At 41.2% G+C, this 15,810-nt stretch overlaps 1 protein-coding gene and 1 long non-coding RNA gene across 5 annotated transcripts in view; one reads left to right on the plus strand and one right to left on the minus strand.

The window, feature by feature from the left end:
* The first annotated feature begins 2,927 nt into the window (after positions 1-2,927).
* Positions 2,928-15,810, plus strand: part of LOC309371888 — a 48,581-nt gene continuing 35,698 nt past the window's right edge. For both annotated transcript variants that reach the window (XR_014169316.1, XR_014169317.1), the window contains exons 1-2: positions 2,928-3,273; positions 12,766-12,844. This is a non-coding gene — a long non-coding RNA (uncharacterized lncRNA). The remainder of the gene's footprint in view (positions 3,274-12,765; positions 12,845-15,810) is intronic.
* LHX9 (LIM homeobox 9) overlaps positions 4,606-15,810 on the minus strand; it is a 37,871-nt gene continuing 26,666 nt past the window's right edge. For 2 of the 3 annotated variants that reach the window (XM_081914930.1, XM_081914928.1), the window contains exons 4-5: positions 14,546-14,748; positions 9,239-11,980 (exon numbers count right to left, since the gene is read on the minus strand). In XM_081914930.1, coding sequence (XP_081771056.1) covers positions 11,723-11,980; positions 14,546-14,748 — 461 coding nt within the window. In that variant the 3' untranslated portion in view covers positions 9,239-11,722. Of the gene's footprint in view, positions 5,739-9,238; positions 11,981-14,545; positions 14,749-15,810 lie in introns of those variants that run through there. The other variant, XM_081914929.1, reaches the window with a different exon arrangement.

The raw sequence follows: 15,810 nt of genomic DNA on the forward strand, positions 1-15,810 counted from the left end.
TGTGTGAAAACACTCTGTTTTCAAGATTTGCACTGGCTGCGAATCTGCTACCAGGCTAAGTTCAGGGTGTCGATACTAACGTATAAGGCTCTCTACACAGCTCTGGACTAGGTTAAGTCAGAGACTATCTTATCTCTTATACATCCAGTAGATAGCTGCAGACTGTGGGAGAGTATCACCTGCAGGTTTCAAAGATCTCAGAAACCCACCTTGCAGCAACTCAGAGCAGGGCCTTTACTGTGGTTGCCCCTGATCTATGGAATAGCATTCCTGTCAGCAGGTGCCCACTAGCTGCATTTTACGAAAACAACTGAAGGCATTTTTTCCTGACAGGTTTTCCAAGCTGGATAAATGGGTATTTTCCACGAGGGCCTGTTTTGTATGGTTTTGCCTTGGCTGTTTTTGTATTTTAACTGTTTTCAATTATCTTAAGTGTACATTGAGGCAGGTGTTTAGAAGGCTGTTAATAAATCGACAATGATGATGATGAAAGATTATTCCCTTTCAGCCTTTCATAATATATCTTATTTCAGAAAATCCCTCCATTGCCTTTGCTTCTTCATATCTTACCTTTTCCATAAACGCGAGTGTGCTGCAAATCCTCCAACATTTCATTTAGCAGGAATACTCCACTGTTCCTTACCTTGAGTTTTCAGCATTCCACTGATAGCTGCCTGAGCAATCCTCCTCCTCTCTCTGTCGTGAAGACCACCTCTTCTCTGCCAGTATTAACTTATTGTGCAAAAGCTTGCCCTGCATGGACTCCCAAAGCGGATGTGCAAGTAAAAAGACCAGCCAGCTTACTCTCACAATTCATCTGCTAGTTACAGAACAGCTTCATTTCAAACACATTCAGCAACCTTCAGTACCTGGGACAGGCATCTGGGGCTGGGTGAAAGGTAATCCATAAACTGGCATTTCTGCGTGTATGCGTGTATAGTTGATTGTGAGACCCTTATCTAGCGCATGCGCACTAGAATACAAAACATTTCTGCCCCTGCCCCCCCCCCGACTTTTGACGTGTAGAGAACATGGCCTGTGTGCAGGGCGATGGGGGTGGAAAGATGCCTGTAGAACTGTAGTGCATCTTAATATTTTTGAAACACACCCTCAACTTCTTAAAAAAGAAAGGAGGGTCAATAATGGAGCACAGATTCCCCATGCAAATTAGGGGCAGTGCTGGCATATGATAGGACACACAGCATGTATTTAAAACACATGACTTCCCCTCCCAAAAGAATTCTGGGCCCTGTAGTTTACCTCTTTCAGAGCTACAATTCCCAGCACCCTTAAAAAACTACTGTTCCCAGGAAATCATGTGATTTAACTGTATCTTGAGCACACTGCAGAAAACAGATTCTGTGTGTGAGGGAGAGAGCAGGAGGCCTCATAACCTACAGGAGTTAGGTTTTCAGTTCAGGAAGCACCTTTATAAAATAGGCAGCAGTGGTAGTTTTAATTTCAGTTTACAAATGGGGAATGAGTGCTACCTAGTGAATTTATGTTTGGGGTGAGATTTTCATAGCTACTGTACTGCATGATCTCTGCAAGCCTGCTTTCAGGCATAACATTTTAGGCAGGCCTTAATGCAACAGGGTGGATTTCAAATTATTCCAAATTAGCATATAGAATTCCCAATTAGCTCTACTCAACTCAATAGAGGTTTACACACCAGGAATCAGCATGAGTAAAAGGAGAACAAAAACCAAAGGTAGCTATTCTGGCCAGTAAGAAACATTCTAAAAGGTAGGGCAATACCTTTCTCAGGCCAACCATAATGAGAGAATGAGCAGGGAAATGGCAAATCCAATGTAAACCAGTGTAAAGTGACACTTGTTGGAGCAAAAAAAAGGTTTAATATCACATACATACTCATAAGATGTCAACCCAGCTTATGCCGGGCCATGAAAAAGGCAAATTCCATGCCATGGATTATTAGAGAAGGAACTGAAAATTAAAGTGCCACTATTATATATATATATATTCCAGCTGGTATTTGTCTCCATCCTGAGATGAAAAACAGATTCCTTGACAGGTGGAAAACAAATGAGAGGGGAACTAGTTGAATGTTGTTGTTGTTGTTGTTAAAATTTCCATACCGCCCTCCATCATTTTAGGTGATACACTAAGAAATAATACAAATGGTATGGCATGTTCCATGACCCAGGTGGTCATTTTGAATTGATGTAATCGTCACTTAGCTCCAGACTTGCCACTTGGCAAATGGAAGGGCTCCTTCTTTTTCTAGAGGAATCTAGCCGAAGCTCCCCGCTGGAAGAAGAGGGGAGTCCATTTTTCCCCAGATTTCCTCTGCAGGCCACAGAGCCACTGCCCCCCACCGTGCCAGAGAGGGTCCCCCACCCCTTTGAAGCAGCTGTTGTGAGGCCACAGGGAGGTGGAGGAACAGACCAAAAAAATAAGAAATAAAATAAACCCCCAAAGCTGTTTCCTTCCTCCAGCACAAGCAGAAAACTGCTCATTGCAAGCCTCGAGCCAGCAACTGAGCTAGCCTTCCTTAATAAAATAGCTTCTATTTCAGAGATATCACATCTTCTCAGCCCTCAAACTGCTGTTTGAGCCTCCTGCTACTGTGGCGTTTTGTGACACGCAACGCTTATGAGTGTCAAGTGTGCAGAAAGGTCAGGAAGGGAGATTGGGATGCGTTCTGTTTCCATCCACATTTCGTGAGTTCGCTTCCATCCTTTAGGGCGGGCGTTTTCAGGTGTCCCGTTTCCGAAGGAACTTTTGCCCTGACCACCCGTGTGCTGAGCTACAGCAGATTCCTCGTGTGTTGCAAAGGATTCTGGGGCATATCCTGGCAGCTTTGGGCAGCCGTCAGGGCCCACTGCTGAGTGGACCCCCTAGAGCCCCATTTTAATAATAATAATAATAATAATAATAATAATAATAATAATAATAATATCCAGCCCAGCATTCAGAGCAGCATTGGCTTGCTGACCCAAGCTGCCAAGTCAGTTTCCCACAATGCAGCTGGCATAGCTTTGCTCTGGGGCATTGTGGGAAATTCAGCTGTTGACAATACTCAGAGACCTTGGGATGCTACCAGATGAGTCCGAAGGGTCTCATTGACCAAGGAAGAGACCTACCAGGATTCAGTTGGCCTAAGTCCCCCTCAGACCTGGAACCGACCCCAAACCAACCTAGTAGGCCTCACCCTACACTGCCTATCCGTGAATTGAGAGTATACCCTTCAACTCTGACTACATGTTGTGGGGAAGGCGGACAGTGACGGATTATGTTTTTAAAAGCCAGGTAGGTTTAAACACCTTTGATTTTCTCAACAAGAAATTCCCTCACAAGCCCCAGTGCTCTTAGGAACACGGCTTGAAAAGCACTGCTTTGAGGAAACCATAGGAGTATTTGTGTAGCTTTAAAAAGGGGTGGGAGTGGGGAGTCAAGGTGGACAGAAATTTAAAGTTCCTCATTCCCTTTGTGGCATTCCCCCTGCATTTTGCTTTAAAAGATTAAAAGTCTTTAAAGAATGGTGCTCCCTTCCTGCCTCTGAATTTCACATCTCGCTCGATTCTTTTGAATATGTAGGAAACACAAGTGCGGCCAGGCTTCTCTTCTCCATTGTGTGGGGTGTGTGAAAGCGCACAATTGGTGCAGGATTGTTCATATAATCGTACACACTAATATAAGGAAGGTCCCTGCCCCAAAGGAGCTTACAATCTGAATTCACTCAAGATAACATCCAGAGTTTCTTTTTTAAAGGGCAGTCCCATGGACACCTTCTCAAAAATTCAGTGGATCACTCACTCCTGGGAAATGTGAGTATAGGACTGCAGCCTAAAATAATCCAAACATTGTGCAATATACCTATGTTTTTCACCCTACTAATCTGGATTGAGATCACAGAACAGCAGTCACGTTTTCAACAGAAAGCATTTTTTAAAAGTTGGTCCACAGTGTGTAACTGAGAACTGTTATTATAAAAGCCACAACCTTATTTCTGGTGTTCAGAACATTACTGAAGTAATTTCTTTGTAAATTTGGTACTATGTTGTTCGGAATGGCGTAGTTTTCTTTCTTAATTTCCCCCCGGCTTTCAGAAAACCAAAGCAGCTTAGGAAAACATTCAAAATGCTGAGCATACACACATAAGCGAAATATTTTAATGTCAGTTCATATTCATAAAAGTTACATTGTTTACATAGGGTTCATTTGTATATAATAAAATTTCATTTGAATGAAAAGGGATTATTTTTTCCTTCTTCTTTTTTGGCAAGCCTGTTAAACAAATTAACATATGCTTTGGATGTACAGCTTAAGAGGAATATAGTTATCCAAAAATCTTTTGCAAGAGAGGTTGCCTTTGAACAATTTCAAGGCCTTCGTTTCTGAAGTAGTAATAGCATTTTAACCTTCATAGCTGAAATTCAGCTATGGGTTGGATGGCGCACAGATCAAGTCTTCTATTATTATTATTATTATTTTAAAAATTGTGAAGTGAATTTCCTCATTGCATAGTGAACATGTAAACTTATTAGGGATCGTTAGGTTAACACCTTTAATGGTGTTATATACTGTATTATGTTAGCCTTCCTAAAATGATGGATAAAATAATGTAGCAGGAGGGTAAAAATCCATTAGCCATTGCCACCTTAAATATTGGCAAGGAACGAGGGTGTATTCCTCATCCACAACTCTCTCTGGCTGCTAGAAAATCTTGCTGGCTCCAAAATTTGGGAGGAAGAATTACACCACTATATCAAGCCATTGGTATATTAAGCCATTGGAGAACAATCCAGCCAAATTAATCATTCTACAGTCCCATAGATTTCAATGGCAGAAATGCAAGCTGAAAGTTGGCTGGATCATGCCCATAATTCATGATGGATATTCATTATCTATGTCAGTTGTGAAGAAGAAAATGGGAGAAGAAAATGAAAAGCAGGAAAAAATTCCAAGGAAGTCATTTTACATTGTGCAACGTCCTTCGTTTGCTATCTAAAATGGTTCCCACACCCTTTGTTTTGGTGGGAGGGAAATGTACTGTTGCACCGTTTTTGTTAAATTAAATTAATTCCAACAGTTATGTCTGTGTTAACTAGGTTTGCATCAAGTAAAATATTTATTAATGAAACTACTGTACAAGAAACATCAAAGCGAAATGCATCATACAGAAAAAGTACACTCTAGGTGACAGATGAAAAAGTGCATGCAGATTGCTTTAATTTTATTTATTTTTAAGTCAGAAAACAGAATACTAATCTTGATCCCTATTGTCTTGAATTGGTGAGAATTTTCTTCTCTGAATTTACAAAATGTCATTGAACATATATGACTAATACACATTGGCAAGCAAGATGAATGAATTTCAATTTTTGGATTTTATTTTACAGGTACTTTTGCTTGACAATTGTGAGTTCTTTTAAATATTGTGTTTGTTTGTTTTTTTAAAAAGGAAGAATCTTCTCATATTGGACTGGGTGGTACTGCCAGGTTGCTCTGATGCCATACACAGCCTTCAGGTTTTTAGTTAGACACCGTCAAATAACATATGTTGTGTTAACATTCAGGAAATGACATTGAGTCTATTTTTTAAAAAATTATTTTTGGCTCAATAAATTTTAAATGTATGGTTTATCATAACCTAATATTGTCTTTGTCTTCACTGCAGTGGATATCCGATCAAACTTTCCCCTTCTTTTAATACTTTAGGGAATTTTCAAACGTCGGGATGTTTGGCTGTAATGCCCCAAGATTTGTTCTCCCTGAAAGAAATCATAGTGACAATTTATTAAACTACAGAGCAACCTGGCTTTTAGGGGTCTGTACTTTTAGATTGTGCTCAATATACCTAGCAACTAAATTGTGATGCATTTCATCATCATTATTTGTTATATTTTTCATGCAATTACTTCCACTTCTAAAGTGCCTGGGGTTGGGGGTTTGGTTTATATATATACTGTATTTTACTTTTAAAAGAACATGGTCAACCTGACCCTAAACACAAAAGGCCACAATCCAGTACGAGTTGCTTGTGATTTACAACATAATCCTATACACATTAACTCAAAAGTAAGCCCCACTGAGTTTAGTGGGGCTTACTGCCAAGTAAGTGGGTATAGGAACGCAGCCTAAGTCCCACTAAATGCAATGGCATCCATTGATTTCAATAGTGCTTCGTTTTCACCAACATTTTGGATTGTACCCCACAATAGCTTAGAAGTAGGTCCCACTGATTTTCAATGAAACATAAACTTCCAAGCAACTGACCCAATCCACTTAAAGTTAGTTGCATTTGCTTTCAGTGGGACTTGACATAGGCTAGTTGCAACTACTTTATCCAATTCATTTCAATTGGATTTAAGCACAACTAATGTTCATTGCATCAAAGCCATTGTGTTTAGCATTGCAGCCTAAGACAGGGTTATAATATCAAATCAGTGGGGCATTACTTTTCTTTTTTAAATAAAAAATAAAAACCTCTGAAATTTCATCATGGATATGTACTAGGAAGCAAAAACTTAAAAATAAATCCTGTTTTAATATAGCACTAAGATTACTGTGTCCACCATCACACACTCACACATACAGTAAAAGCAACACAACACACTGCCATGGGTAACACTCCATTAAAAAAAAAAGATGAAGACAAAAATTGATGGTAAATAAAACTCCTTCAATTCAAAATGGTTTATTCACACAAATTTAATAGGATATATCACAATTGTTTGGTCCATAAATATTTAGGGGAAATAGTTTCTATACAATGCATTTCTCAATAAAACAAAGAAACATGGACAAGTTTGCTAGACCACTTAACTGTACTAGAAACACGAAGCTCAATATATAAGATTATTGAATTTATCAACTATATCCGAAAGAGTGCACAACTGCTTTCTATGACATGTTTGTCCCCTCTACCAGGATATACACCATAAAAAGAGTTTCAGAAATAAGAGGTAAAACAGTACAAAACTAGTGAGGTGTCAAAAGGGCTTAAAACAGTTAATTTAACAAACAACACATATATATCCTGATTTTTTCCCCCACAAGCTTACTCCCAAGTTATCGCATAAGGCACATTGTAGAACTGAGTTATAATTAGTCTACTTAATAAAGTAGATCTATAGTACCATATAGTTGTTCTGTCAAAGAACAAAATTTATAAGTATCAATATTTTATTTTTTTTGTACCTGTAAAAGTGTATTAATAAAGATCTCAGCCTCTCCAAGGTTGTTTGGTCTGGTTAGTGGTAAATGCCCATAAGGTAAGAGAAACAGGAAACGTCCAAGGTTGGCACCTCAATCCTAAATGTATCAACTTGGAAGTAAATTCCACTCAAGTCATTTGAACTTACTTCCATCTAAACACGCTTCAGGTCAGCAAGCCTTAAGCGTTCTAGAAGATGATGACCACACTTGCTAAATATATAACGACAAAGACACATTTTCCTCTGTTACAGTGTTAACATCTCTTCCATTGTTTTTTTTTAAAAAATAAGCTACTTTTCTGTGCTAATTTTCTAAAAACCCTGAGCAAAAGTTACAATAATGCACTTTAATGTGGGCAGTGAAGTGTCAGTATGTATCCACGCATTAGTAGAAAACAACAAAAAGAATTCCTTTTTTTTTTAATACCAAAAAATAAAATTTAAAATGAAAAAGGAGGTCCTACTGAAGGGAGGTTTGGAGGAGGAGGAGGAGGAGGAGGAAGGGGTAAAATCCAAAGTACTTGTGCAAAAGTTAATCTTAACAATCCACCCAAAGCAATATCTTCTTGGCGGATTTTGGTTTGGTTCTGGAGTGTCTCCCGTGTCTAATTAGGGGGTTACTGGAATAAAGGATACAAATGAACATTCACCACTGCCCAGACCATTCAGACTTTTAGCTTAAATTAAAAAAATAAAAATAAAAACAAACACTTGCAAATGTAAACTAGGAAAGGTATTTCCAATTAGCAATGCATCCACAAGGCTTCTGAGTTTGGCAGCTTCAATGATTGGCAGCTTTAAATCCCTAGGGGTTCCCACCACCCCAATGCATTTTCTCTTCTTCTACATTATTTTTTAAGGGGAAACGCTAGATTTAGCACAGAGCCCTTTAATTTAAATGGGTTCACCATGCTTGGATATGTAGCCAGTGTGTCTATCAATGTACATGGTAGTGTGTTTATTATATAAATACAAGTATACACACGCATAGATAGAGATATGAACTGACGATTTGTAGAGGGCACCGTTTAGCAAAAGTTTGCCTTGATTCTCGCTCCTTTAGAAGCCACGGAACAGAACTTGGTAACAGCTAGCTGAAGTTCTGTTGATTTTAATGGGCCTTGTTTAACCAGGTCTGATGCATGTTTACTTGGAAGTAAGCTCCACTAAGTGGGCTGACTTCTAGGCAAGCATACAGCTGCAGTCTTACATTTGCTGGTTTGTGCCTTTTGAAGTTAATACATTAACGTGGCAGACAGACACCATCTCATGGGAAAAAAATCAGAAGGATGCTCAAAACAGCAATGAATACAAGATACTGGAATCAGCTTTTAAACGTCTTAAGAAATTATATTTTGCTTATTTCCATCTGTTACCTTAATAGTGGGTAGGAACACTCGAGCCAGAATTGTGTTTGTGATTTTGTAAAAGAAAAACCAACAGCACCTCCTCCCTGATCTCAGGTATGTTCCAGCCAGTCCCATTAGGACTTAAAAGTGTTTCATGTATGCTGGATTTCAGCAGCAGGAGAAAAACCCCAGCTCAGAAACGTTTCAATCTTCAATTGTTTAGCCGCCATCCCCAAGCCTCTTAACCCAGAGCAATCTAATTCATTTCAATGGAACTAGCCCAAAGCAAGCATATAGAGGACTATAGCCCTTTTTATAATACCCAGGCTTGCTACGAAGAAATATTGTCCTCAAACTACCCAGATGATGCAAGCTCTATTCACTGGCCCTCCAATTTTAAACACTTTAGGAGTGATCCAGCCAAAGCTAAACCTAATGAAGACTCCTAGTAGTTCTAAGGGAGACAGATTTAACTCTCTTGCTGAAATCAGTGGGACCCAAAGTGTTTTGTGTGGAGTGTGCCAAATACTTGTTCCATTCTAAATAAATGAAATATTGATTGGATATTTGTTTGCTCTGAACAGGGGTTCCAACTTGAATAAAATATTGGAGAGGAGGGGGAGGTTAGCCCCGCCCAGAATAATTGATCACATGCCACAGTGCACACACACCATTTGAATGGCCCATCAATTGGGCATGGCCCCCTCAAATATTTTAGGGGGGCCGAAGACACACACACACACTGCCCCCTAGGAGTTTGCTCATGTGGCTCCGAAGTAAATCCCACTCATCTGAATTAGGATTATTCCCAAGTGTGCATAGAATCAGGGGGGTTGCATCTAAAATGGGTATGTTAGAAGAAAGTCAAGTTGGTGCTGTCTAAGCAGTAGGAACTTCACAGCTACGAAGTGCGTAAACTCAGCTGGGGTTCTAAACATACCAAAGAGTTGTATAATTGAACTGTGGAGTCTTTCTCACACAGACACAACTTCTGAAAACAATTTGTCACTTCCTTCTAGGGAAACTCTGGGGGAACTTTCTACAAATTCTTGATGAAAATGTGGTAGTAGGAAGTTGGATCTGGCCTTCAAGTCACTAGCTAGTGACCTGAGCTGGACCCAACCATCCATCTAAGAAAGTCTGTAGGACTTCCCACCAGTGACCACTAAAATGTGAAGACTTGATTTCGTAGTTTCTTGGATTTATACTCCACCCTACCCAGGACACACTTTCCCCATCTGATTTTCTAAGTCACCTACATTAGGCCTGATAATAACTGTGCAAACTTCAATTAAACAAAAAACAACAACAAAAAACCCTACTGTTATGCATTAACAAAAATCTTACAAGGGTTTTGTCTGCATAGAAAATAAAAAGGAACAAAATTTAAATGTCCTGATCATAAAATAATAGCCAGCATTGGTGACCTATAGATGTTTTTGGACCCCAACTCCCATCAACTGATGGTGTCTGATGCTGTCCCATCAATCTCTGGAGGGCATCACTTAAGTTGCCTCTGCTACAAAATGAAGATTAGGAACCTAAAACCTAAAGTTGTTCCCATACAATCTTTCAGTGGTGATATACTGGTGTTGATTGAAAATGGCCACAGTGTTTTATACTAAAAAAACCTGACTGGCCACATAAGTCTAGGCCAGAATGAGATCATACTGACCTCAGGATATTAAAAGCACAGACCATCTACAAGTCAAGGTGCAGATGGTGGTATTTGAAGGGTTGAGACCCATGTTTACTTGCAAATCAGCCCTACCTCCAAGATTCTTGATATCCCCATGGTTGAGGGGGAAGGCAGATGCAGATCTCTTACCATACCCCTATACCTGAGGCGGGGTGGAAGGAATCATTATTCCAAGTAATATGGAGATGACCTCAGGGTGAAAGAACTCTCTGTGAGTATAGACTCTCTAGTACCTAGTCATCTGTCTGCACCCCAGTTCACATCCTATGCAGTAGCTACTTTCCCCTTCCGCCTTTGGTGGCTCTCTTTGGACAGCACCATCAGTCAGCTGCCTGCCGGGTTGGCAAGTCAGCACACACCACTACTCTGGTACAACTGGCAAATGAGTTGGAAAAGTGAGCCACCATGGACCAAAGAGGAAAGAGGAGAATATCTGACATAAGCTCAGCAGTCACACATGTCATTGTGACTTGCAAACTGTTAAGAGGTACATAGTCCTGACATCTATTTTCAGGAGCTACCTGTCTGCACTTTTGTAAATGAGTCGGAGTTGTTGAACTCCAACTCCCATCAGCCCCAGCTGCAGTCCAAACAACATCTGGAGGGCCACCGGTTTCCTATCTCCAATTCAGAGGCAGCTTTTAAGGCTGCAAGTTGGACCACGTGCATACCATACATTGAAAGCACATTTATACCACTGTAACAGTCACGGTTCCCCACCACCGCAAGAAACCTGGGAACTGCAATTTACCTCTCACAGAGCTACAGTTCCCAGCACCTTTAATGAATTACAGTCTCCAGGATTCTCTGGGGGAAAGGCATGTGCTTTAAATGGAGGGTGTGACCTATCCTCATTTACATAGAATTATGTTCAGCTGATGTCAATGGGAGGCCTAGCCCTGTTATGTGGCAGAAGGGAACAACTGCCTCAGGTGGCAGATTTGGGGGTGCTGAATTTGCTGACCTTTACTGCCAGACTTTCTTTCTCAGGCATCAAAACACCTCAACCTTATTTGACCGACAGGAATTTCTGACATGTTTATATGTTCTTTAAGAATAAGCTTGAGGATAACAATCCATGCCTTTTTTTAAAATAACACAATTTTCTGACTTCCATGGTAACCATTCACCCACCCCCATAAAAAAAATATCTGGAAATAAGGAACATACAATTTTAAGAGGCACTTAATAGAATGATTCAATAGTTTCCCTTTAATTAGGCAGTGGTTTAAAAAAAAATTCCAAAGACAATTTAGAGACAAAGAATACGTAGTTGTAGAACAGAAGTCTGTTACTGCAAACTCATTTACCAAGTGGCTGCAGATGCTACTGACCAAGCTGGTTTTCCCCAAACATTTTGTGGGTTTGTTTTTCTTTCAAAAAATAAAAAGTCTTGCAAATAATATTATTAATAATATAATTATAATAATAATGGAGAAAGAAGAAGAAGAAGAAAAGTAAGAATATTTTTCTTTTTTAAAAGTCAAATGTTAGAAAAGGTTTGTTAAGGTAGTTTGTGAGGGGCTTCCGGAATCGTGGCTGTCCAAGTTAGAGGTCACTGATGACACTACAGTGATAGTGGGATTGGTCAGGTCTGTTAAAGTGGTCGCAGTGCCGGGTGGAGTGAGAGCGCCGCTGTCTGCTGAGGGCGGGGCCGGAAGCGACGTGCCATCAGCTTTATCAACACCCCCATTCTCCTGCCGCAAAAGGTTCCTTCTGAATTTGGCTCGTGCGTTTTGGAACCAAACCTGCAAACCAATCCCAGTTGATTTCTTTACCAATGTTTGCCTTTTGATTTTGATGGTTTTCATAGAAATCATAGAATTGTAGGGTTGGAAGGGACCCCGAGGGTCATCTAAGTCCAACCCCCTGCATTGCAGGAATCTCTTCGTTTCTCTCTCTTTTGTAGCAGCTTAATGCATTTTAAGGGGTGTTTCGGTGACCCTTTTATAATTATTATCGGCAAATCCTCTCTTCCAGGCTTTCCGCCCATCAGTTAACTCTTTTGATACCAACTTGTCTTATGGGAAATGCCTTCAGGCCCTGTATTTTGTGGGTAATCCTAGGACATGATCACTTCAGGCACAGCACTACCGAGGCGGCTGTGGCGCCTTCGTTGCTCCGTCTGAACTGAGAGGGCAGTGCTCAGATTACCTTGATGAAATCTATAATCCACACCCACTCATCCACCCACTTTTAAGCTTAGCTAAAAGCTCAGGCCGCCTGTATCATTTTTACATCGTAAAAATGTCCCTCAAAACACACCAACACACAATACTTTCCTGCAACTGTGCATTGCAGAGAGAGTTTGATAGAGGCAGGCAAGCAACCTTTCAGAAAAGCTTGCTTGCCGTTACTGGCCTTCTCCCTAAGGAACCTCTGATGTGTTCCTACGAAGTCCCAGCTTCCCTGGGACACAGCTGGAAAACCACCGATCCACATCATAATTAGAGTCATTATTTTTTGGCTTAGATTTGTTCTGTTTAGAATGCTAAGCCAAAATCTATAGCTACTAATCCATGTCTTTCTCCAGGATACGGTGAAGCACTGCTGGAAACTGACCTGAGAAGTTCTGCTCAACTATTCATGCTAGAAGATCATTGCTTTGATGGGTATGTAACTTAGCTCTTTTCTCATCCCTGCTACAATATCTGGGTTTGCTACCCCAAACACAATTCTTAGGGTGGAATTCAGTGTCACATTATGGTGATTCTCCTGTCATCCCAAGCATTCCTGCTTGCCAGATGGAACTCCCCTCTCCTCCCACCCCAAACCCCCCACAAACAGTTCTGGGGGTTCTCTGGAACTCATTGCACGGGTTCACATTCATGCAACTATTTAGTTGAATCCAGCCCTCAGTGTTTTATCCACCAAAGTGGTCCCATCAGTGCAAGGACTTCCACATGCACAATGGTGCTTTCCCTCCTCTCCTACCCCCCCAACTCTTCCAAATTACTTCTGGGGGGGGGGTCTGAAGAACCCTCAGAACAGAGGGAAGGGAATTTGTTTTGTGCAAACGGAAGTCCTTGTGCTAACTGGTTAACTTTTTTGGACACTGCCCTAAAAGTTGCATTTGGGGTGGTTAACTTACACAGACATTTTAAAACATGAAGAAGAAATGCAAAGAGAAAGAAACTATCTCCCAATAATGAACTACTTTTCTTACACTCTTTGCATTCTGTTTCACTATCAGGTGAGTTACTGCTTTTGCTCAGACACTACTTTGCATATACTTTGCTTAATTTTATTTAAATATCTTCCATTCATTGGTGGTGGTGGTGGTTGATGGTTTCTACGAAGCTGGCTTACAACATACGATAAACTATGGGCAATTTAAAGGTATGATTAATTTATTTTTTACAAATGGGGGAAAGCCACCATGAGTCTAATTAGCATTCTTGCATGGTGATCATTTATTTTCACTGAGTAACTCAGTAGACAGACCTCAGATCTATCATATTCCCAAGAATAACCCAAAGTTGATCAATGGGAAACATTCCTAAGAAATGCTCAGTTTGTGGGAAAAGTCAGGTTAAAGGTGCATTTCCCCCCCTACATAATCAGCAAACCTGTGAGATTTATCTCTTGCTGGATTACACTACTATGGGCTTCAGGAGTAGCAGAGTCAAATGTTTGAATGCGCCCCAAGCAGAGTGAAAATTAGCATGCAAGGAAGAAGACCAAGCTAGCACCTCCTCCCTGACATGCTAGCTCTATATGTGGAGACACGTTATTTTTTTCTGGAAGGACATTGAGGAAATCTATCCCCTGCCCACATTCTAAAATGGTACAATCCAGCAACAGACGTGTCACATGGGGCTGCTGATCATGCATAGCAGCCCTCCATTCTGTTTAATAGGGAGGCCCCTTAACGGACCAAAAAAAATGGGGAACTTCCATAATGAAAAATTACTACAGGGGGAAACAAAAGTTTGTACTCAATGGCTTGACTGGATGCCCAAGGAATGTAACTTTCATTTGCCTTCAACAAAGCCTACTAGATCCTGTTTCAGTTAAGAAGGACGCTACATGAAGGTCCTACCCTGATGAGAGCAGAAGATCTGCTCTTCTGAGAGCTGGATGCCCCTTCTGCGCTGGGAGGTGTTGGCCCTGCAGGGTAGCATCATGCTTCCCTTGAGCATTCCCTGGGTGCATTTGGATCTGAAGGTATACATGTTTAGCCCTGAACCCTCTGTATCTTTGGAGGGACACAACTCAATGAAGCCTAGCACAAGGGCGATGGAAGGCGTTGGAAGTAAGGGGTGTGCTATTTTGAAGTGGAGGGGGGAAGTTTTGTAATGGAAGGCTCTTACCTGCAGAACTCTCTTAGTTAGGCCCGTCTTCTGGGCAAGCTGCTTGAGGTCCTTGGCATCTGGGTTGTGGTTAATAGCAAAGTAGGACTTCATGGTGCGGAGCTGGTGGTGCTTGAAAGAAGTGCGCATGCGCTTGGTCTTCTGAGATGGGGGATAAGGCTGCTGGTCTCTGTCCAGGTGGTCTGCCTCGTTCTCATTGCAACCTGTTTGGAGAAGCCACAGAAAACGCCCAAAGAGTTGGGTGGAGATCCTACATGAACATCTCAAGCAGGCAGATGCCATGGAGGGGAAGGGCCATAGCTCAGTGGGAGAGCATCTGTTTTGCATGCAGAAGGTCCCAGGTTCAAGCTCTGGCACTTGCAGGTAGGGCTGGGGAAAGACCCTTGCCTGAAACTCTGGAGAGCTGCTGTCAGTCAGTGTAGACAATAATGAAGTATATGGGCCAATTGTCAAACTCAGTACAGTGGTGCCTCACAAGACGAAATTAATCCGTTCTGTGAGGCTCTTCGTATAGCGGTTTTTTCGTCTTGCAAAGCAAGCCCATTGACAGCTTAGCGGATTAGCGCTATTAGCGGTTTAGCGGCTTTTAACGATCAGCTGTTAAGCAGCTTATCAGCGGATCAGCTGATAAGTGGCTTAGCGGCTTAGGAAAAGGGGGGGAAACCCGCAGGAGCTCGCAAGACATTTTTGTCTTGCGAAGCAAGCCCATAAAGAAATTTGTTTTGCGAAGCACCTCCAAAACGGAAAACCCTTTCGTCTAGCGGGTTTTCCGTCTTGCGAGGCGTTCGTCTTGCGGGGCACCACTGTATAAGGCAACTTCCTATGTTCCTAAACCTTTTTTAAAAAAATAAGGGAGAAGAGAAGGCAAATATATTTCCCCTAAGAATGGGATTAGATGTTTACCAGGCCCATATAATACTGTGGTGTGTTACATTGCCTGAATGCAGTATTATTACTACCCTCTGCAAAGAGCACATCTATATGTCACGCCAGATAAGGGGGTACAGTATTGGACTGCCACACTTCAGACAACAGGTAAGGGGAAGTGCATTTTTGAATGCTCTTGCAGGATTAAAACAGGAATAAAGGTGGTGCCTGAATGTAATATACTAATGTATCCGAGAGAAAGATTTAATATAGCATACCCGGCAACATTTCCCCAATGAAAATAGGGACATCCTATTTATTATTATTTATACCCCACCCATCTGACTGTGTTGCCCCAACCACTCTGGGCAGCTTCCAACATATATAAAAACATAATG

This window comes from Podarcis melisellensis (assembly GCF_964234715.1).
Source record: "Podarcis melisellensis genome assembly, chromosome: 6".
NCBI lineage: Eukaryota > Metazoa > Chordata > Lepidosauria > Squamata > Lacertidae > Podarcis > Podarcis melisellensis.